At 32.4% G+C, this 24,010-nt stretch overlaps 2 protein-coding genes across 3 annotated transcripts in view; one reads left to right on the forward strand and one right to left on the reverse strand.

The window, feature by feature from the left end:
- Positions 1–7,874, forward strand: part of LOC127727879 (WASH complex subunit 4-like) — a 43,044-nt gene extending 35,170 nt beyond the window's left edge. The window contains exons 30-36 of one of the 2 annotated variants that reach the window (XM_052235047.1): positions 18–114; positions 789–883; positions 1,553–1,654; positions 2,832–2,925; positions 3,301–3,357; positions 3,869–3,886; positions 7,197–7,338. In XM_052235047.1, the coding sequence (XP_052091007.1) occupies positions 18–114; positions 789–883; positions 1,553–1,654; positions 2,832–2,925; positions 3,301–3,357; positions 3,869–3,873 (450 nt within the window). In that variant the 3' untranslated portion in view covers positions 3,874–3,886; positions 7,197–7,338. Of the gene's footprint in view, positions 1–17; positions 115–788; positions 884–1,552; positions 1,655–2,831; positions 2,926–3,300; positions 3,358–3,868; positions 3,887–7,196 lie in introns of both variants that reach the window. The other variant, XM_052235038.1, reaches the window with a different exon arrangement.
- Positions 7,875–16,043: 8,169 nt separating this feature from the next.
- Positions 16,044–21,947, reverse strand: LOC127727892 (uncharacterized). Its single transcript, XM_052235058.1, has 2 exons — positions 20,367–21,947; positions 16,044–19,078 (listed from the first exon to the last, which is right to left on the reverse strand). Exons 1-2 carry the CDS (start codon positions 21,942–21,944, stop codon positions 17,063–17,065), a joined length of 3,594 nt encoding a protein of 1,197 aa, XP_052091018.1. The 5' UTR covers positions 21,945–21,947; the 3' UTR covers positions 16,044–17,062.
- Between the last annotated feature and the right edge of the window lie 2,063 nt (positions 21,948–24,010).

Here is a 24,010-nt window from a genome sequence, read left to right on the forward strand (position 1 = left end):
TCTTTGTATTTTTTCAGACTGTTAACTTTGTTGAACATTCCATAAGTTGTAAAGAAAAAATGAACAGAAAGAACAAAGTTGGTGCTGCATTCACTGATGATGGACTTGCTATGGGTAATGTATAATTGCAAATTTATTCCTTTCTGCACTCTAAATTAAGTTTGCCTTATGCAAATTTTCTGAAACTAATACACAATGCTAAGAACCACAACACACAGACCGAGTTCGAAATTGGGCAGTGAGTCAATTACAGTTCTAGAGTTATGCCCCTTTTTAACTTGGAAAATTGCAAAGCTTGAGCAGGGTATTCGTGTCCTCAGACTTATTCTTCTTTCATTTGAATTTTCTTATGAACAATTTATCAGTTTTCAGAATATCATTAAAAAATGATAGAAGTGTCTCTCTAAAGTGAAAACATGCTCTGTTCTTTATACCCTAAATTGAACTGCAAGGAAAATTACTGGAATTTGGTCAGGTTCTGTAATAAATGCAACTTCTTTTATACCAATGAAGGTTAAGGGAATGTGCATATTTTAATATCTGTAGTTCTGTTGTTTATCAGGGAATAATAACTTTAAAAAAACTACTTAAAACACATTTTATTTTGTTTTTTTATGATTAATGAATTGAACTATGCACAAATTACACTTTTGAATAAAATTTAAAGTTTTAAGTAATTATATACCGGTAATCAACATTCCAAATTTTATGAAAGAAACTTATAAATATTTGAATGTTATATCTAGATATTCAAGTTTTTTATGTTTTATGAAATTTGATATTTCCAGGTATTGCCTACATTTTGAAGTTATTAGACCAGTATCATGAATTTGACTCACTACATTGGTTCCAATCTGTGAAAGATAAATTCAGAAAAGAAAAGGTACTTTTAATATATTCTCAATTTTTGCATTTATATTATGGTATATATTATGATCTTCTTATCATCATTTCTATTTATTGAAGCAGTTTTGCAATAACTTTTGTATTAGAGACTAATCCTCTTCAAAGTTCATTGAAGATCAGAAAGATCTCATTATACATATATATATATATATTATGGTGTATGTCTTTCAAGTTGTCTGCCCATCTGTTCTGTCCATTTGCATTTCTGTCAATCTACCCGTTCATTCCATGAAAGTTTTGTTGCAATATTATCAGGAACTTCAAATCAGAGCTTACTGAAATTTGGTATTGAGGTTCGTGTGAGCATGCTATACCATGTGACACATTTTTAGGTTCTTGCATATTAAGTTCTTTCTCCTGGTTAACAAATACTTTAATATTCTTACACTTAATGGCCATGTAATTAAATTTTTCGTTGCAAATTTCTCAGTAACTACAAATCACAGCTTTTTGAAATTTCCAATCAAGCTTCATGTAGGCATGCTTTACTGTGACTGATGTGAAGTGAAGATCCTAAAGATGTTAAGTTGATAAATTTATAATACTCAGTCGTTTTCAAATACAATGGCCCAAACAATGTTGTAATGACATTTATGTCCTTTTATATTTTTGAGAAATTTTTATAATTGATAGCTTTTTGTTACAGGACCAAGTAGCCAAGCAGCAGCAAGGTATGTCAGGACGTCCTGATGAGAAACTACAGCAGACTATGACCCTAACAATCAGAAGATTAGACCAGTATATACAGGTAAGTACCTGATTGGTATTGACTTGTAAAAATTTTATCTTCAGAACTTTATTGATTTGTGAATTGATAAGTCTACAAGTTCTGCAATGATATGAATATCTAAAATTATCTTCTCTCTGTGCTTATTATCAAAATCTTAAAAAACTAAATTTTAAGTGTTAGAATATCTTTAAAACCAAACAAATAATCAAGTATTTAAAAAAAACGTTTATCATATAACTATTTGTCCATCACAAAAAAAAAATATGAGTAAAATAACATTTTGTACAATTGACAGCATATTTGTTTAATTAATATATTCACTCAAAATTCTTCTGTTTGTCCCAGCTATCTAAGAAGATATAGTTTGATAACAATATATATCATGTTTACTGATGATAAGTATGTAATACTCCACTTTTACAAGATCCATACACTTTCAAAAACTTGTCCCAGCACATTGCATTTGAATTTTTACATCTTTGAAAATAAAAGGAGATTTGAAGTATATGGCCCAACAACACAATTAATTTGTAGGGCATTTCTTTAGAACAATAAATGCAAATAAAAAAATGACACATGTGCTTTCTCAATAAAATTTTTAGAGTGTGGTGAACTACTTTAGGGACAAATTATATCATAATTATAGAAAACTTTGTCAACTCTAACTTAAAAAAGTACAGTTTTATGTTAAGGGGTCTTGAATTCAATTTGATATATATACATACTAATTTTTGACCTTTTTCAACTGGACCAAATCACTACTTTACCTTCAGAGGTTGAAATCATTATTTAAAGAACTCTGTTACTTAGGCTTTTCTACCTCAGGAATAGATTACCGTAGCTGTATTTGGCAAAACTTTTAGGAATTTTTGGTCCTCAATGCTCTTCAACTTCGTACTTTATTTGGCCTCTTTAACTTTTTTTGATTCGAGCGTCACTGATGAGTCTTTTGTAGACGAAACGCATTTCTGGCGTAAATACAAAATTTCAATCCTGGTATCTATGATGAGTTTATTAATGAAGTAACATGAATAATATGAATGATCTTAGATAAAATCTGAATTGTCCTTGGTAGTCTACCATTCAATCAGTCCTATTACCATTTTTATGATATCCTGTACATGACAGAAACTGTTACTATACTTTTCAAATAGCAGAACCATAATAATGTTCCACTGTTGTTATCTTATTTCAGGAGTATGATTTGTTTTATTACTCACTCAGTAGTGCCAGAATATTCTTTAGAGCAGACAAGACTGCTGCAGAGGAAAGTGAAGAAAAAGAAAAGGGTGGGAAAATTGTATTATTAATAATATTTTTTGAAAAATGTTATTGTAAAATATAAGCTTAAGTACATGTATCTTATTTGAAGATTTTTAAGTGATTGTGAACAGGGAAGGAATATGTTGATCTATCTTTGTTGGCAGAGAATAATCCTTTAATCCTTAATCGGTAATATGTTAGTGAAACACTTGTCATCTTTTCCTTTTCTCCTGTTTTTTCAAAAGAAGATAGGGCTGTTTTTTTTCTTTTAATATATATATACATTCTCAAAATACATTTTGCATGGTCATTTGAAAAACCACTTTTATTTAGGAATCTCAATTGTGTATATGTTTCAGTTTCAATATTTAGATTTTACAGAGTTGTCTTTCTATTTACAGATGTATCTGGTGGTACTGCACCAGCTGATGCCTCCTCAACTACCCAAAGTTCTACAGGTATGCTTCAGCAGAATTCAATCTGTGTCTGTTAGAAAGTAGTTTGTTTCTCAATATTGCAGCAATTTGCTTCTTCAAAATTCATTTAGATCCTTCTATAATACAATGTTGTAAAACAAAATGACTCAATTAGAATTTAGTATAAAGGAAAAGAATTCTACGTAGGTATATGTCAATGAGGAACAAACACTTAAATCAGAAAAGACGTCAGCCACTAATAGTCTTCAATAATAGACAAGTGTGTATACATTATGTCAAGGTTAGTGTCTATATGTTATAATATGAAGGAGTAATATTTCAGTCTTATAGATTCATTTTTAAAAAGCTTTCAGTATTTTCTCAGAAAATTACAGGAGATATACTGTAAACATTTTCTCCATTGCAAAGTCAACCAAAGCATTGTAAAAGTTTTTTTCCTATTTTTGTAAGTTAAATCATTTTTCATACAATGGAAGTTCTATGACTCAGTGAAATAGACAACAATAAAAAAATCTATTATTAATTTTAAAAGCATGAGGATGAAGGACCTGTAAGTTTTATTTATATTGTATGCATGTATATTTCTAAGCATTTATGTAGACTATTAAGCATTGTATCTCTTAGCTCTGCTAAGCTACTGTTAAATATATATATATGGGAAAAAATGCATGAATATTACTAAAACATTAATGTAATAATTGTTTGATGCACGAATGCTAATAGTGTATTAATACATAATGTTATCAGCTGTGTAGAGACTCAATTTGTGAGTTGCATTTTTACAGTATTTTAGATTCCTTTGGAATGCAATTTTTATTTTCATGTAAAGAACAGGTGTTTAAACACAGTTGGTTATAGTACTTGCATCTGCCTGCTAACATTCTATAATACTATATGTACTGAGCCGGTCTCTATACTTATGCATCTGATATTGTAACATTTTAGTAGTACTGTAAATTCAGAAATTATTGTGTGCATTTATTATTGCAATTTTTCAAAAATGGACAAAAATGTGAGTTTAATTATTGCGATATTGAAAAAAAATCTGTATACAGATCTATGTTTCAGTTATCAAAATGCAAGTTCTTATTATTGCAATACTCACCCAGTCACATTATTCACATTAATTAAAACCTCACAATAATTTCTGAATTTACAGTAATTATTCTGGAGCACTGTTAGCAGGGAACAACACTTCTACTCATATTAGCATGTATAATTTTGCATACCCTTTCTTTGAATGGAAGTGCACTGAAAAAACATGCAAAATGCCGTGCAAATGTGATTTTGCATTTTTCTTAGAATTATAGTTTTAGGATTTGATTCATTGGGATATTTACCTTCATCTGCATGTGATCTAAATTATTTTATTTATTTCTGCATGACTTAAACATGTATTATTTATGTACCTTCTTCATGAAAGGATTAAAGTAAAAGATATTGATTGACATAAATCTATTTCGTTATTCCTGATATAGTACATTTCATACCAATTTTTTGCAAATATATTACCCTTGTATGTTTGAGTCCCTATTGGAAATTCTATTTGAGTTTCATTTTTTGCTCACCTGGCCCAAAGGGTCAAATGAGCTTTTCTCAACACTTGGTGTCTGTTGTCGTCGTTCCTTAACTTTTACAAAAATCTTCTCCTCTGAAACTACTGGACCAAATTTAAACAAACTTGGCCACAATCATCATTGGGGTATTAAAAAATGTGTCTAATAACCCTGCCTGCCAACCAAGGTGGCCCACATGGCTAAAAACAGAACATAGGGGTAAAATGCAAGCTTTGTCTCTATTTTGAAAACCATTATAAATAGAGAAATTCTGACAGGAGCAGAAATGTTCACAATGTTGAGCTCTACCAATTGGCAATCTATGTCAAAACTGTCAGGGAACTTATTGCCCTTAAATTACCCGTACAAATTTTACCATTTTTTTTTATATTTTTGTCTATTATCATGAAAACTTTAATAGATACAGAGAAACTTTAAATTGCAAAAATGTTATGCAAGATAATATCTACGAATAAGTCTGCATGATCGAAATAGTCAGTGGACTCCTTATTAGAGTTATTGCCCTTTGTTGACGATTTTTACTATTTTTTTTGTGTTTTTGTCTTATATCTTAAAAATTATAATAGATAGAAACTTAGATAAGCAAAGATGATAAGCAAGACAAGATCTACAATTAAGATTGTATTGAGGAAATCGTCCGACGACTCCTTATTGGAGTTATTGCCTTTTATGATAAAAATTGTAATAGATAATTAACCAAAAAACGACAAGCAAGGCAAATTCTACAAAGAAGTCAAATTTTGCCGATATAGTAAGTAGACTGTCACTCTTTATCGGAGTGGTTGACCTTAAATGAGGATTTTTTTTACCCTTTTTTGTGTTCTGAGCAATACAAGATCAACAAAGAAGAGATTTTTTTTCATGAATTCTATTCTCGTCTACAATGTTGGAGAGTGTTTTTTGTTGAATATGCACATAGACCTAGGTGAGCGACACAGGCTCTTTAGAGCCTCTAGTTACAGATCTTGTTCATCATCATTCGGTTCACCATATTATCTAATAGTGGTTCTGTTTGCATTAAGATTTTATAACTTCATTTTATAACCAGGCTACAATGCTTTTAAGGGGTGGGTTCACTTCTTTAGACATTTGAAATTATGGAGGAGGGAATTGTATGAGCTGAACAAAAATCATCTTGCCCAAAGAAGGATGAAATTATGAAAATGAATATTCTTCCCCTCTTAATGCAGGAAATGATTGCATACAAAAGGAAAATAAATATAAAGGTTGCCTCACAACAGGTACAGTTTATAATATATGAAAATACTGTCAGCTAAAAAAATTGTCCTTCAAGTCCCCTTCCCATTTCCCCTGTCAAAAACAAATCAAACCAGCTATCTGACAATTAATGGTATATCACAAAGGATTTATTAATGTTTGACAATAGTATACATTGTTTTATCAGTATAGACTAGAGACACTGCAAATTAATGAGTTAGTTTGAGCTTCTGTGGATCAGTGAGTTGGTAATTTAGTATAGAGCTACATAACAGTGTACATGTATTAGGTTAGATCTTTCGGAAATTAATACGCTAGTATTTACTGCACATCAGTGAGTTAGTATATATTACTACTGTGAATCTGTGTATCACTTAAGAGCTTATGTATATCAGTGTAGATGTAAAAGTTATCATACATTGGGCTCTTAGAAAAGAGCTACTGCGAAGCAGTGTATTAGAACAAAGCTGGAAGCTTCTCACCTTGAATTTTAAATGATATCAAAACATATTCTGTAAGTTATTTTCAACAAAGAAATAAAAAGATCATATCTAGTAATGTTAGTGATGTTATTGTCACATTTAAGAGCACATTATTGATACATTTCTCTGTAAATTTTCAGTTCATAAATCATGTAATTGTACTAAAGTTAATGTTCCAACTTCCTCAGGCTCTGCAAATTGACCTAACACAGTTTTGGTTGTTATGTATAAGCTCTTTTGGTTTTTGTGGTCTCTAAAGATTTATAATTTTGGCTTTCTGAAATTTTTGATCACATGTGTACTTGATGAATGTTATTCTAGAAACATGTTGTGGTCATGGAAATCATATCATATGATTTTTCATGTCAACATCTTGATTGTGGACTCTTTAATTACATGTAAGACAGTAGTAATATTGCAATCAGAAAATGGGGAATTTTGTTTTACATTTAACAAATAGAATTTTCTATCATTACGTATGTACTTATTTAAGCCCTCTTGTGTATCAGAAAATTGTTAACTTACACTGATTTGATCTCATGCATGTTTAAATACAATAATTAGTTCTTATCTTATTTTACAGGTGGTGACCAGACAAGTTCAACTGGACCTCCTCCACCACCACCAGAAGTTCCAGGTGTTCCAGCTCCTCCTCCTCCTCCTCCACCAGGTGGTGCACCACCACCACCACCTCCTCCTCCTCCCCCTCCACCCCCACCCCCACCCCCACCACCTCCACCACCACCAATGTAAACATATGGTGGAAATATAGACAATGAACAGATGTTGTTTTTAAAGGATGAATACTGAAGTTGTTGTTATTTACTGATTGATCTTACTACTTTGAACTAGAAACAGACAAACATTGTTCTTTTTATATAAAAAAATAATTGTGGACTTATTATTCTGTATGTTTACCTTTGCAGCAGTCTCATTATTTGTCGGAGATATTTTGTAATATAAAAATGCTACATACAGTCAAACCTGCCATAAAGTCACCTATTTGAAGCGAAAACCTGTCTTGTCGAGCTGCCCTTTTATTGTCCCTTGTATCAGTAATTATGCATTTTGAACCTCAATCCAAAGAGCACCACCTCTATTTTAATGTCAGTTTATTTTGGTCCTGAAGGTGACCTTTATGAACAGGTTTGACTATTCACCTTTCAGATGTATTTTATTGAACTGGAAGATTGTTAAATTATAACATATTTTATTTGTGTTATACTATGTTGTTATATATAAAAGTCTATGCTATATTTAATATTTGTGATGTATTCTTGAGTCCCAACCTGAAATAATTATGGTATTCCTTTCTGCAGGCAATAACAGAATGATTTTACACACTGCAATAGGCAAAAAAACATATTTTGAAACATGTATGTCTTCCATTCAAAGAACAGGGAAAGTATTTACCTCTGAATTTTTCCTTTTTGACAATGTGACATGATTTTGGCTTTGGTCAGTAAGATCTATCTTTTTTTGGCAAGTTTAACTTTTAGTAGTTTATATGTGATGCACCTCAATTCTTGAAAATAGAGTTACATAAACTACTGTCATTTTAAAATGGTATGGATAAGAGCTAAGATACATTAAATGAGTGAAAATAAGTTAAATATTAAAGAATATTAACTTTAAAAAGATTTAGAACACAAAAAAGCACCTGTACATATTAGAAGTAATTGCCATTAATGGAGATTTTTGCCTATAATTTTTAATGCTATAATAGATATTAGTAGACAGAAACTGTAGGAAACAAAATGATCGGTAAATCAAGATTTATAAAAATGCATATGTTATTGAAAACATTCATGTATTCCTTAAATGAGTTATTCCCCTTAAATGACCATTTTTGAGGAATTTAAGCATTTTGATCTGTCATCTTTAAAAAAAATGGACAGAAACTGCAAACAGCAAAAATTATCAGCAATACAAGATTACAAAATGATAAACGAATTAAACCATTTTTGACTTTTTGCAGGAGTTATTGTCGTTTATTGACTTTTTTTGACAAATTAAAGCATTTTTGTCTTGCTTCAATGGCATAAACTATTTTTTTTTGTTTAAAGCTTAATATTTCAGAAGATAGAAAACCTAGATGCTTCATACCGTTACCTTGTATATATATGCCTTAAGTTCTGACATTTATCAATTTGATAAGGTCTGTTTCTGAGTCTCAGACACTTTAAGCAGTAGGTTATTTATGTTTAGTGTATATACCAAACCAGACCAGTGTTTGTCACAGTTCTGGAGGAAGAGCTCATATCTATTGATATGCCAATGTATAGACACATCAAATTTTGGAAGCATATAGTAATTAGGAGATGACCCAAACAAAATAGTGAAACTATATCAGGTTAATTTTGCTTGAGGTAGTCCTTCAAAATGACTATCTAATTATACGTTGATATAAAGATAAATATTCCTTACTTAACACATGGTGTGTGGTGGATACTTGTCTCTTTACAATCATACCAAATCTCCTTATTTTTATATTACAAAATAGTCAAACTATGTCAGGTAAATTTTGCTTGAGGTAGAACTTCAAAATTAACTACTAATTATACGTTGATATTAAAATAAACATTCTTAACTAAACATATGGTCTCTGGTGGATTCTGGTCTCATTGGCAATCATACCCCATCACCTTATTTTTATATAACAAAGTCAAACTATGTCAGGTCAATTTTGCTTTAAGTAGTTTTTTTTAAATTATTAATTATACGTTGATATGCACAAAAATAACATTTTTAGTATGCTATATGTGCATAATTTCTTTGATCAAAGGTTTTAACTAGTAGTGTGGATTTCTACTAAGTGTGGGAACTGTGGTAGCAGGACCACCAAATAGATGTTGTCAAGTTGTCAACAATAGATATACACGAAAGACATTGTCTTTGATTAGTAAAATTATTTTCGTTAATGTTATCTTCCTTAAACCATGGCCGTTAATGCGTCACTTGATTTGTTTCACAATTTGCGTTTCAGATTCCCTTTAAAGCATACCATACGGCATGTGTTTATTTCACAATTGAAGGCCGCGTGGTGATCTGTATTTGTTTACATTCTAGTTCTGTGTTCTGTACTTGGTATTTGCCTCATTGACAGTTTGGATCATACACCTCCTCACTCTTATCTGGAACATAATATAGTTAGTATACTATTCCAAGCTCTTATATGAAGCAAAACCTATTTTTGTCAAAATGTACTAAAATAAATATCTGGTCTGTTTTTGCATGTGCTACATTAAATAAAGTAATGTCATGACCCATATTTTCAGTAACAGAATGTAAAATAAATGCAAGGTAATGAAGGTTAAACACGGGAGCATATTAATCACGTGGTATTCATTTGGTTAAATTTAATAGTCATGTATCACTAAGTTCATCATTACATGGCTTGAATTATTATCATCAGTTTTTTTATAACCAAACCTTTCAGCTCACCTGGTCCAAGGATTAATGCGAGTTTCCATCACCGCTTGTCCGTTATAAATACTTTTGAAGATTTTCTTCTTATAAATTTAAGTTACAAAAAAGTCCATGACACCACACACTAAGCTTTTATTGCCTTCAATGCATTCTCTTTAGAAGTCCTACAAAGAAACCTTGCCTAACAGAAGTCCATTCTAGACGTTAAGCACACATTCTTTAATCTGTCCAGATGTCCCTTTTTTAGTGGCTGTTAAAACATTTTGCTTATTCTCCTGGTTACCCACCATGTGTTACACCTTTCAGAACTTTTTTTATTTTTCTCTCGTTCTTCATATGCCTTCAATAGCGGCTATGGGAAAATTTAGAAATTTGTTCGCTAAAAATATCCGTTGAGTATGAATAAAATAAGATGTGCAGTATACGGTAATGAGGAATCACGCTACAACACCAAGAGAGGTCATTATACAGTCTTCAATAATATAGTTAGGTGCCAATCTATTCGTTCAGATGTTAATTGTGTCTAATCTAAAGAAATCGGAATTATCTTAACATAGACTACTACAAAAAAAATCAACTTTTCAATTAGTCGTGTGATATGTGTTTGTGAAAACGGCACGACACAACAAAGACTGACAGAATTAAAATAAATATATATTTTTATATCCAGTAACATAATATATTAATAAGAGGCGGAAGATAACAAAGTGAGACCGGTAAAATCATAGCAGCAAAAACGAAAAAAAAAAACACGAAAAGACATGCAACAGTCTACAAAACTCTTTATAAAAAACTAAAGACCGAGCAAAACGGTGGTCTCGCGGTAGTTTGTTCGTCCGACTGCAAGAAGTTGAGAGTTAGTTTTTGGCTTGGTCAATTCAAAGACTTTAAATTTTCTTTTGCATTTACTGCTCCTCCGCCAAACACGCAACACTTAAGAATAAGAGTGAAGACTGATGGACTCGAAGTTAAAATAATGTGATATGTCTTCATGCCGACCGTTCTCTTGTTGGACAAAACGTCGGTTTGACTATATATATGTAATATCTGCCGCTGGACGTATGGCAGATATCAAGCAGTCGATCATATATTTGGACTATTTGACTCGGTGTTTTAGCTAAGACAATTATAAGACCGGTCGTTCATTGAGTTATTTTGCATTGTATCCGATGTGTACAAACGTTCTATGTGATTTTACACAATTCCTCGGATAAAGAGGAGATGACCTGCTTTTAGTTAGCTATTCCTAAGTAGTTTTCTCTGAAATGTTCTCTTAAATGTAATTTTATCATGATCAATGTATTTAGGTACTGATACGAGTTGAACATGAAATACGGAAAAATGCAATTTATTATTATTATTTACCGTGTTGTCAATATGCTAAATGAACTTTGATTTAAACTGCATCTGTTGTTTACTTGCAGTATATGTCAAGTAGTTGAGGCTGATATTTTTTTTACGTAAATTTTATTATACAACGGTATATTTCCAAGTTGAAGTATAGGAGTAAAAGATCATAGCATGACATTTTGCATAACAGATGTATGATCAGCCCTCGAGCATTCGGCTCTTGGGCTGAAATCATGACCTATGTCTGATAATACATCTGATATGAAAACCGTCATGTATAATCTGATAATATACATCTTTTGTACAAAAGTAAATGTGTAAGCGTAATGGTAAATACAGATTTATGCACCAAATAATAAATTTTCTTTTGTACAGTTTCACGACAAACGTTTACTATAGCATAGTACCGTCAAGTATTTATTCCGACATATTAAAAAACAAATAATAATGTGTCTATTGAGAAATCTTTTGATTTCGAATTTAATTAAAACCTTACGTGCTATAGATAAGATCCGAATTATATGTAAAGACACTCATCAACTATATTTTTATTTCGCGAAAGATATTCTAAAACTTTTGACTTTTGACAAAACATAAAAATTACATAATCATACTGAAAGTTACACCTTTTACAGTCATAATTAATACTGTTAAAGCACTGCTAATGTATTCATTACATAATTTTATCAAAACTTGGGACACATCGATGTTGGTCATGTCTCGACACAATTACTATTTATATCTGTTGAATTGTTACCTGGATAAACTTTGCTTGTAAACGGATGAGTTTAGAATTTGGCTTCCCGAATTTTTGGTATAGATTTACTAGTAACCAATCGTTAAATTACAGATCAGTTATCAATTCAATGACATCTAATGATATAAAATCAAATAAACACGTCTCTCGTGAGAAAGAGAGATATCTCCGTGAACATGAAATTAAGGATACTACACTAGAAGGTCTGCTTCAGATCTGGATCTATACTTGAAACTGACATAGACCGTCACGGGTGACTTCAAACTATGATCTATAAGAAATAAAGGTCATTCAAGAAACATGTGTCATGTTCACCGAAATTGGTATACTGCGTTTATAAGTAACCTTCCAGGTTCTGTAATTTCACTTTCGGATATATTAACGATTTCCTGTCACCCAATAACCCAAATATCCCAGTGAACTTGAAATTAATGACACGACTGAAACTAAAGTAAAGGATATGTTCCATGACTAGATATTTTGAAATTTGACAGTGACGGGCGACTTCAAACTAGAATCTATGGCAAATGTAACGATTTCAGTTTCCCTTTACCAGTGGTGAAATATCCTCTGTTCTATCGTATGGTGTGAACATATTTCAATTGATACGTTACGCGTGCCAATAACACCCTTTACGGATTTCATCAACAGAGGTTTGCTCCTAACGCAAAATTGAGTAAGCAGATTCAGGCTTTTAAGGAATAGTAAATGATCTCGACATTACACAAATTTTACGGTCACAATAACGAATTGGCTAACTGAAACGATGTGTCTGTGTACCATCTTAAAGAGATATATTTCTCGTGTTGACTGAATCTGGATTTGCATGCCGAGTGATGCATTTATAGTAGGAGACATACCATGTCGATACGTCCGATCTAGCTCCGTTTGTAGCTCATGCGATTCGATCAGTTTTGAGCATTTGAACATCGATCAACTACTGTTGCCGCTTATTTATTTTTTTAATCTTAATAAAATTTTTATTATACAGGCGATTGCTACAACTCACCGCTACAAAAAAGTATGGCTAGTTCGTTCTGAATCGCCTCAGTGATCTCTTGGTTGCGTGCTCGCCTCGTCTGCAGGTGATCGTGGGTTCGATCAACTGCTAGGTCATACCATCGACTTGGAAATTGATATTTTCTACTCCGATAGACACATGTCATTAAGAAGTAGGAGAAAATGCCGGCAAGGGTGACAGGTCTTCCTATTTTGTGAGCTGTCAGTTGAAAATCCTGCTCAGTGTGTCGGCATATTCTAGTCATCATCTAATTCATCCTATGTTTGATACACCCACGAGTTTAAAATCAAGATGTTTTAGTAATCGTCTGGAATTTAAATATCGTAAAGTCTTAACGATTAATTGTGAACGATTCAATTAATATATGTAATATCTTAAAACAATCTTACGTATATCTATGAATGTAATGTCATTCCGTGCTACACACGCTTGTTAGCCACTTTTGATACATACTTAAACAGTTTACGTTCTTGTACATTTTGCCTCGATATACTTTGATAAACAAAATGAATAAATTTGTGTCTGAAAGACAATGCTACAGCTGTATTTTCCCATTGAAGTTTTGTTTTGTTTTGGTTATGTTATTCTTCTTAAATTATTTAGTTTTTTCAACACTGAAAATTTCTGCAGGCATATCAAAATTGTACTTTTTCTTTTTTGGTATGAGGCAGTTCTGAATGAAAGGAAGGTCATATCTATACTTTAATTTCACGTTCCGCTATATTGATGATGTCCTTTCATTGAACCTATATTAAAGGAATATGCGTCACAATTTCACTGACATCGAGAACTTTACATTGAGGGTCGTTGAGGATTAAACTTATTGACAATAAAAGTGATTTAAATTTCCCCCAAACAGTCCATTTCTTTGTAGAAACATTCAAGAAGCACACGAAAGGGAGTATATATCGCTTATTTGATACGACATTCCATGGCTTGTACTTAATTGATCGTTGTAGGTTATATGTGTTGCATGTAACCACGGATCACTTTTTATAGATATAAGAAGAGGTGGTATGAGTGCCAATGAGACAACTCTCCATCCAAGTCACAATTTGTTAAAGTAAACCATTATAGGCCAAAGTACGGCCTTCAACACGGAGCCTTGGCTGACACCGAACAGCAAGCTATATTGGGCCCCAAAATGACTAGTGTAAAACCATTCAAACAGGAAAACCAACGATCTTATCTATATAAAAAACGAAACACACTTATGAACCACATCAACAAACGACAACCACAGAACATCATGTTCCTGACTTAGGACAGGTGCAAACAAATGCAGCGGGTTTAAACGTTTTAATAGGCGCCAACCTTCACCCTACCTGAAACAATAGTGTAATGTCATCTTTTTCCAATGACATTACCGAATGCGACTTATCGCCGGATTTTCCCCAATATGAGCAATGCTAAGGTTGAAGTGAAGAGGGAACTGCTTATCAACCAGGTTTCTAGTGGGGTTCATGTTGCCCAATTATTAGTTTTCTATATAGTTTTTGTGGAATGTTGTTTGTCGGCTCTCTTTTTTCTCATGATCATAGTGTTGTATGTCTTTCTTTGACCTTTGGTTGTCATTGTCATAGTGTTGTATGTCTTTCTTTGACCTTTGGTTGTCATTGTCCCTCTTTGTTATCTTCTATACTTTTTTCCTATAGATATTGCTCAAATGATAACATGTGCACGATGTTTTTAAAAAGAATAAAATTGTGAAAATAACACACACGATAGTTCTTTATTAATACATTGACATTACATATTTTACACTTTACATAATTTTGTACAGTTTTTTCAGACTGTTTCTCGATTATTTTATTTATAGCATATATTAAGTTTTCTTCCACACAAATCAAAATACAAATAATACTGTACAGAAATACAAATTATTAATGTTCTATGCGTTTTAGTCTGAAATGAATTGTTGATTGACTGTTTTTTTTTTTACTCCAATGACAACTATATCATGCATATTCAAAACGACAGGTATGGATAAGTAATGTGTAATAACAAATACTGGTGAAATCGGACCTAGTCTTAAGTATTTATCAAATGCTAAAATTATTTGAAATTTTGAAAACTTCCCTTAGACATAAACACCTCAGCAAGATTTTGAATGTTTTTTTTTAGCACCACTTGTGAGTTTTGTGTAGACGAAGCACGAGTCTGGCTTTTTAAAATTTTAAGCCTGGTATCCTTGATGATACTTTATAACATTTAATCACATCCTAGCACGCAGAAACATAATACCTTCGTGGTCTGTCATTTTCCTCTAAAATTTTACGAATGTTTTTTTTCTTATTAAAATCTTAAGTTTGTTGAACAATCAGAAAAGTAAGACATGGGGACAATTATTCTAGAAAGAAGATTTCTAGAAGAAGCATAAACTTGCGTCTCCCACAAAGCGTCCTATTTTGTTCTCACGTTCCCTTCTCATAAATAAAGATATCTTATCAAAATGTTGGAAGAATGGTGTTAAATTGTCCGAGTTATCTAAAGTAAGACATTTTGTGCGCAAGCGTAACTTCGTATTTTGGTATTATGTATAATTTTGATATCTCGATAATGATGATCTCTTTGTTGCTATTATGTCATTAACACTTTCGAGCACACAATAACTGTTTTTAAGTTATCGAAAAGTGAATATTAAAGAAAAGATAGGAAATGTTAGGTAGACAATTTTTGATTATGAAAGATCCTTGAGATAAGGAAAATTTTACCATTGTAAGATATTCAATGATATTGTCCAGACTTGACTATTATTCTAAGGTTTAGAAAAATAAAGAACAAAGTGTAAAATAGAGAATGCAACTTTCACCTGCATGTAAAAGTATATTGATTTTATAGGTATTCACACCTATATATATATATATATATATATATATATATATATATATACCTACTTCATCTTTCGTAGGCGACATTTCTATTTTCATCACAAGGAGATAACTTTATATTTACGAAAATTTTCAATTTCTGCTTTGATAATATAAAGGTTTGGCAAAACATTCAATAAATACTTTTCCCGGCAATAATCGGTCCCATTTTGTTTATTTATTGATATATGTACGTAAACAATAGCTATATTGGAAATATTTAACATAACAAAAAAACAATAATGAAATAAAAGTATTGTATCTATACAATCATCTAAATTATAAAATGGTGTGCATATATATGACTTTTATACGTGAATTGTGAATATTCGTATGGTCACTTGTTCAGGAAGTGTCAATGGAATATTTGTTGTTTACGTAACAAACATATTATACTTGACTAGATTAGTACACTCAAATTGTAAATATCACACTCATTCAAAATACTCTATCATTCAAAATACACATCATTCCTAATTTTCGTCCAGGCATTATAGTCCCTCTCACACGCAACTTCTGATTCCAAATAATTTTTTAATAATAAATATTAAATTATTAGCACTATTCTATAATAATATATCAGTGATTGTGAATGTTTAAGCACTGCACACTTTAAAATATTTCATAAAGTTTTATTCGATTTACAATCGAGTTCCATAATTACAAAGGAAATTCATTTAGATATAGTTTGAGTTCACAAGTCATTGCTGAAGAATCAGCTGTTGTAAAAGAGAAAAGGGTACACTTCTGTACGTTGGCATATTTGGTAACAATGACATCTTCAGATATAACAAACAATTGTTTTCGTTTGCCTATTTTCAAATATATATACACGTATGCTTTGACATCTTGCAGGTTAACATTGTAGCATTCAGGTACTTATATAATAACGGTTATTGTAATTATTTTTTTTAGTTTGATCAGAGAGTAAGTTATTTCTCTACCATCTTTAAAAAAATAATTGTCTATATATATTTATATGGCCCACCAGTACATGTATTTAACTATAATTTACCCAAAACTTAATCCATCTCGTTAGAAAGTACTTTTACCCTGAAAAAATAGGGTATTTCATTTTTGTTTACTTCATAGGTAATCCAACTTTTACCTTGTATCAAATTACCATTTGATTTATCACTCCACATACCTTCTGGAAAATATATCTTCATTTGATTTACATCTTCACACAGAACGGGTGCAACTAATATATTATCTCCTACTAAGAACTCATCCGAAACTTTGAATGCTTCTTCGTCGTCTGGAAATACCCACCATACTGGTCTTATTATCGGTAAGCCAGCCTTTATTTCCCCCTTCAGAGATAAAACGGTTCCTGTGATATACAATTTATGTAGCTTTGTCATATTCTTTGCAATTTCTACAACTGATTGATCATATTCCCATGGCATTATGCTGTATCGCATTGCTGGAAAGAAGGCAGATAACTGGATCCATTTTATATACAGATCCTTAGAAGGAAGTTTCCTCCTTTTAACCGAGTCATCTGGAAACAAATCTGAGACAACGAATGGATACCCTTTGATACCTAAAGCTAATGTTCTTTCTATAGCCCCAGTTAAACATAGTTTTCCATTACGGTTCGTGATTATTGCTGGAACTGGTATAAGGTGGGGAATATCCTGCGAATTTGACGTTCCTTGAATTATATCTGAATCAGAAGTTGAAACGACCGAAGAAAACATTTCAGAATACATTTCGCGAAGTGTACTGGGATTAAGATTTGATGCATGAAACGACGGATTATATGGTATCCAATAGGGTTCCCCATATATAACCGAAAAACTTTGAATTTTGTACCGTTCTTTCAGCTGCCCCAATTTATATTTCATCCATTCACTTGCCTCTTTTTCAGATACATCCAGCATTGCGTTTATTTCATGTCGATAATTTACAATTCCCGGGGCATGTTTTCCCGAGTCTTTGATAAAATATTCTTTTTTTATGCCTTCTTTGAAATTGGAAGACAAAACATCAAAATAAGGATTAATTTCTACTGAAAGTGTACAATCCCTACTTGTAGCTAAGTCGCTTACATTGGAAATACTATTCACTGTCATGTTATTAAAATCCAAATCCCCAAATCGTGTTTGCCACTGTCCACCTATTTCAAACACGCTGCATTTCAAATCTTCATCGTTGAGTTTCTGCAGTATAGTTGTTAATTTTTCCTTGTGTGTATCAATAGTACTATTAATTCGAGCAGACCATATTGGTTTTTCTAGAACTGATTTTGACGGTAGATTTTTGGGTAATTTACCCATTAGAGTTCTTGTATATTTGTATGTTGCAACAGCATCTTTCCCACTGCAAACGGTGTAATTCAAGCGTGCGTTATCTAAAGTGTGACCTCCATAGAAATCACCAGAATATTTAGAGATCAAGCATATTTTACCCTCCCGTTTATTCCAGTTTACTTCTAGGGGAACATTATTCGGAACAAATATAGCGGACCCTCCAGAGGAAATCCAATGGTAATCAATCGCAGAACTAAACGTGCCAGCATCAAAATGTCTGGACATAGATGCACTAAATACAAACGACTCAGACTTCAATGGCCAATAAGGGTTTGACTGATTACCCGGTCCGTACCAGTGATCGGCTCCGATATCAAAACAATCAAATGGTATAAGATCATGCTTCAATTGTTCCCACGAGATGTTATAACAATTTACATCAGTTCTTTCAAAGTAAGATATTCGGAGAATGGCACCCTGTTTCCATCTCAAACACGTATACGTGGCCTTTTCAGCCTCCGTATGGCAATGGAACGGTAATTGCCATGTTGGTACATTTATTCCTATTTCACCATTTAATCTGTGTGTATCTCCGGGGTTTGATAAATAAATTTCATTTGTTGCTGGGTCAAAAAATATTCGCTTGCCAATTTTCTCTATTTTATTAGTTCTATGATGAAAATGCCATCCTACAATGACGATTGCTAATAGTGCAATGAATATGCAGATGACGCACAGATGTAGTTGGAACTTCTTCCAATTCGACAATGCTTTCTTCCAATTCTGAAAGAGTAATAACATACTTATTATACATGGGATTGTTTTTAGAAGCCAAATATATACAATAAAAAAACAGAAATTTTCAAAATAAAATAAAATAAAAATTGACTTACATAGAAATTACACATTTAAACATTTGTATACTACCTCTATCCAGTAATGAAAAAATCAAAGAGGTAACCACATACTAATACCCAGATGTCACCCCCAAATAATAGACGTGTACGCTAAGTAAGTGACAAAACGAATGGCGTGTTTAAGTATTAAACATATGTTTAAGTTTGTTCGAACAGTTTGATCCACTTGAATTGAAAAAAAAAATCAAAAGTTTTTCAAACCTATCAAATAACATCCTATCGATGTTCACAAGACATTATAAAAATAAGGAGATGTTATATGATTGCCAATGAGACAACTATCCACCAATTTCAACTGAAGTACATGTAAGCGACCGTAGGTCATCGTACGGCTTTAACAAAGAAAAAACCCTTACCGTATAGACAACTATAAAAAGCCCCCACATGTCAAAATTTAAACAATTTAAACCAACCACCTGATTTATTACAAAAGAATAAACGAAAAACAAAAATGACAGAGAGCAATCCACAAAAAACACTAATTTACTTGCTCGTGACATAAAACAGGAACATACATTATGTGGCGGAGTTAAACATGTTAATGAGCAATCAACCCTCTCCATAACCTGGGACAGTGATGTAAAAGCATAACATAAGAGCATATTGTAAAAATCAGTTGGAAATGGCTTGACTTATCAGATAGGTACGAAGTAAAAACAAGTCTAAAGACACAAAGTATCGATCTACAAGTACTCGCAGTTACTGAAAGCTAGTTCACAGCTTATTATAATTAGTCTGTCAGATATCACTACATTTTATTTATATGTTGAATCTTTGTCTTAAATATTTGTCATTAGCCTTCACACTTCTTGCATTAACAAACAACTGAAAACTTATAAATTACCCTCACTTTGAGTTGTCGTCATTGATATCAAGATATAGCAACAGCCTTATTCAAACATATTTTACTACTTGTTGTTCGATACAAACAAGTTGGTGGGAATAAAAAATTGTTTTTTGGTAAGGTTGGTTCTCGTGTTAACTTTTACCAAAAGCTATGTGAAAAAAATGCAGATTTATACCAATATATATCTCTAAAATTAATTATCCGAGTATATCAGCATTATCATCATCAACACAATCATAATAACTTTGGAAGTTTGAAAAGAATTTACCTACTTTTGCCTTTCATGTCTATATATATATAATCTTACCGATTCTTTCATGTCATAATTACAAGAATTATAATGTCGGTGAATACTTTCTAGCTGGTGAAGTTTCTCACTGGTTAAAGCAATGGAATCTTTTCTAAGATGTGCAGAAAAGTTTTTATTTATGATATCACAGTCGTCGTCAAATATAATACTTGGTCGCTTAGAAAAACTTCTTATTTCGCCATTTGCAAATTCTTCATCTGAATTGGATCTTTCACATGTACCATTTTGAAAGCTAACGCCGTTTTCCTTTTCCCGTTTAACGAATTGACCTGTTTCAATGCCAGGTTTCGAGTTTCCGTCTGTAAAATTATCGTATTCATTGTCATCGTATAATTCTGATTCCTGTTTATAGAAATGTCTTGTTTCTAAGCTTACTTTTCTCTTTTCAAGTTTATCTTTAAATTCATCATGGAGATAACCATAATTTATATGTCCCGTCGGCTGTATATGTCTAACCATATGCGACTCAAAACTAGATCGTCGTGATGGTGTTTTAAGAATAGGTTTCGGAGATGCAGAGCCAACGTCTATTGTCAAAGGTGATATTGTTTTATCGTGTGCATCGGAAACATGTAAAAGACGGTGTTCAAAACTTACTTTTCTGTTTGGATACTTAACAATAAGTTTATTTTTATCTTGAAATGTCTTAGCGCCCGAAAAGTCTTCTTTTTCTATGGCGTGTCTTTTCAATCGTTTTGGTCCCTCCTCGTAATAGATATCTGGTGAAACTTCAAGTGTTGAAGATGGTGCCTCGTTATCATGTGTTGTGTTTTCTTTCTCTAAAGGATCAACATTTGTTTTAATTGGCGAAGGAGTACCAATAAAGAAATTTGCTTGTTTTGACGAATCTTCATCATTAACGTTCTGGTTAATGTCAGCCTCTTTCTGAATTGACTCTAGTATATCATCATTACATACATCTTCTGTTGAACTTGTAGACAATAGACGTTCTATAAAATTAGTATCATTCACCACACCTGAACGGCGAGATCTCGAAGGACGTCTAGGTACGGAATCTACAAATTTTGTGTTTTGTAAAATTTCTTCTTCATCGGTTTCTAAACTATCACCGGATGACTTCCTGCTACGATTTTCAGAACCGACATTGCTTAATCTATTGTCGGATTCTTTTGGTTCATCTCCTGTAAAATTTACAGTATCTTCCGGTGACTCTAAATGCTCATCTATGTGGTTTGAAATGAAATCAGTTTTATCTGAGTTTTCATTAAAATGTGTTGAGTGGTTACATGGTTTTAGTTGAATGTCTGGTTCGTTATTTCCGACTGAATCAGCTTTATCCTCGTTGTTGTTAACTTTATCCTCTTCCTGAATAAAATCTCGACGATTATCGTTATCGTCTGTGATAACGACTTGTTCTTTATTTGTGTCGCTTTTCAGTTCGTCATCCTGTTCGAATGCGTCATTTGTAGGGTCTATTCTATTGCTTAAACTATGTGAATCAACATTATGAAATCTCTTATCTACATTATTAAAACCTTCACCGGTGTTGCATTCTGTATTTTCTGTCTCGTGACCGGGATCTACGTTGTCTGATGTCTCATTGTCCATGTCCATATTTCTTTTCTGTTAATGAAAGATAAAAAAAAAACGTCAATAATTATTTCCTTAAATAATCAGATTGATGTTTGCTTAACGTCCAGTGACAAATATTTCATACATTTTCAGGACGAGAACAAATAAACAAAAAAATACAATACTAGTAAGTAGGTTTGGTAAAAAAAATAGGCCATCCAGGATGAAGGTCTTGTAAATTTGGACTGCCACTAAAAAATGAGGAAATATTTGATAAAGAAATTTTGCGGCCACGTTCATACCCCTAAAATAGGTGTTGCAACAGTTCTTTGCATGCAGAGAGAGTGGCACTCTATCTACACGAGGCATCGGATTTAACGTCTCCATTCTGACCGGACGTGGCTCCGAACTTATACATCCCGCACAGTCAAACGGACGCCCAACTCTGGCAAGGGTTTTACTGCCGGTCGAGAGAAGCAAATTTAAAAAAAAAATGCTATGAAAAAAACCTTCCATATTTCCATTTAAATATTTTAACGAAATTGTTTCAAAGTGAACATATTACTATTCTCCAGTCTCCCTTGTCAGACATACAGCTCATAGGAATAATTAGTACTTCATCTATATAATGTAAATAAGTGTTTGGCAATTCGTCCTGTCAGAACCTAAAGGATTATGGGTATTTTTTTCAATGTACGAACCTACCAAAATGAAAAAACACATCACGTCATTGGTTTTGATAAAAAGTAAAATGACAAAAAATACCGAACTCTAAAGAAAATTCAAAACGGAAAGTCCCTTCTCAAATGGCTCAAACACATTAAACATATCAAACTAATGAGTATTTTCTGTGTTTAGGACAATGTTTGTCAATCACATCGTTTAGGTATACGCTTTTGAACATAATGTTACCTAGAATATATTAGATTCTGAAACAGAGAATAAAGAAAAACGTATTGCTTTACATGTTATACGGTTTTCCAAGCTTTTGGTTACGATCGCACTTGATGAAGGTTATGTCAGAAATATGTGTTGTGCGCACAGAAATTGTATCATCAGTCTTTGGTTTTCTTTTTTTTTTTTCATTTATAAAGCCGATTTCGCCTAGGCTGCTATCATTTTCTTGATTAACCGTTTTTAGTGTAAACTTTACAAAATCTAGCTTTTTTTGTCTTACGATAAAAGCGGAAACAAACAAAAAATGAAAAATATGCAACACAATTATGACTTTCATCATGCGTCGATAATTGATTGTTCTGTACATGGAGACTGCTTCAAAATATATCACAGTTTTATTTTCATAGATATTTAGAAGATAAAAGCACAGAGTTCTAATTTCCCCCGCTTTGCACATATTTTATCTAACCAAAAGGGCAATAACTTTAAAACTTTTTACAAATATCTTAGAGAAATGAAGGCTTGAGAGCAAATACAATGCAATTTCCAATATAATTAAGATTTCGAAGGGGCATAACTGCTTTGAAAATATTTGATCGGCACTGACTTTCGAACTTGTCCGAGACATTGCTGATATAAACCTATGATATAAGTTTCATAAAAATCTTGCAAGAATTGTACGCATGATATCGCAAAAAATGCAATTTTCCATATAATTAATATTTCCAAGGGCATAACTCTTTTAAAAATAATTAATCGACACTGAATTTCGAACTTGTCCGAGACATTGCTGATATAGACTTATGGTATAAGTTTCATACACATCTGGCAAAAATTGTACACATGAGAACGCCTACAATGAATTTTTTTCATAAAATTAATATTTCCAAGGGACATAACTCTTTAAAAAAAATAGTTGATTGGCATTGATTTTCAAACTTGTCCGAGACATTGCTAATATAAACCTATGACATAAGTTTTATTAAAAATCTGGCAAGAATTGTACATATGAGAGCACTAACAAGACCGGACGGACGGACGCCCGGTATTTCTATCCCCCCCCCCCCCCCCCCCCCCCCCCCCCAACCCCGCAACGCGTCGCACGGGGGGACAAAAAACAGCCTCATGCACATTAGTAACGACCAACTGAGGTTTGAAATAATATGTCAAATAATGCGGTAAAAGATTACCGAAAGGTCTGCAAATGGGTA

The sequence above is a fragment of the Mytilus californianus genome, unplaced genomic scaffold (assembly GCF_021869535.1).
Source record: "Mytilus californianus isolate M0D057914Y unplaced genomic scaffold, xbMytCali1.0.p SCAF_1, whole genome shotgun sequence".
NCBI lineage: Eukaryota > Metazoa > Mollusca > Bivalvia > Mytilida > Mytilidae > Mytilus > Mytilus californianus.

Excerpts from the sequence above, each read along its gene's own strand:
- LOC127727892 (XM_052235058.1), bottom strand. The coding sequence starts at position 21,944 with ATGGACATGGACAATGAGACATCAGACAACGTAGATCCCGGTCACGAG. Across the intron at positions 19,079-20,366 it reads ATTATGACATGAAAGAATCG|AATTGGAAGAAAGCATTGTC; the intron begins GTAAGATTATAT and ends TTACTCTTTCAG.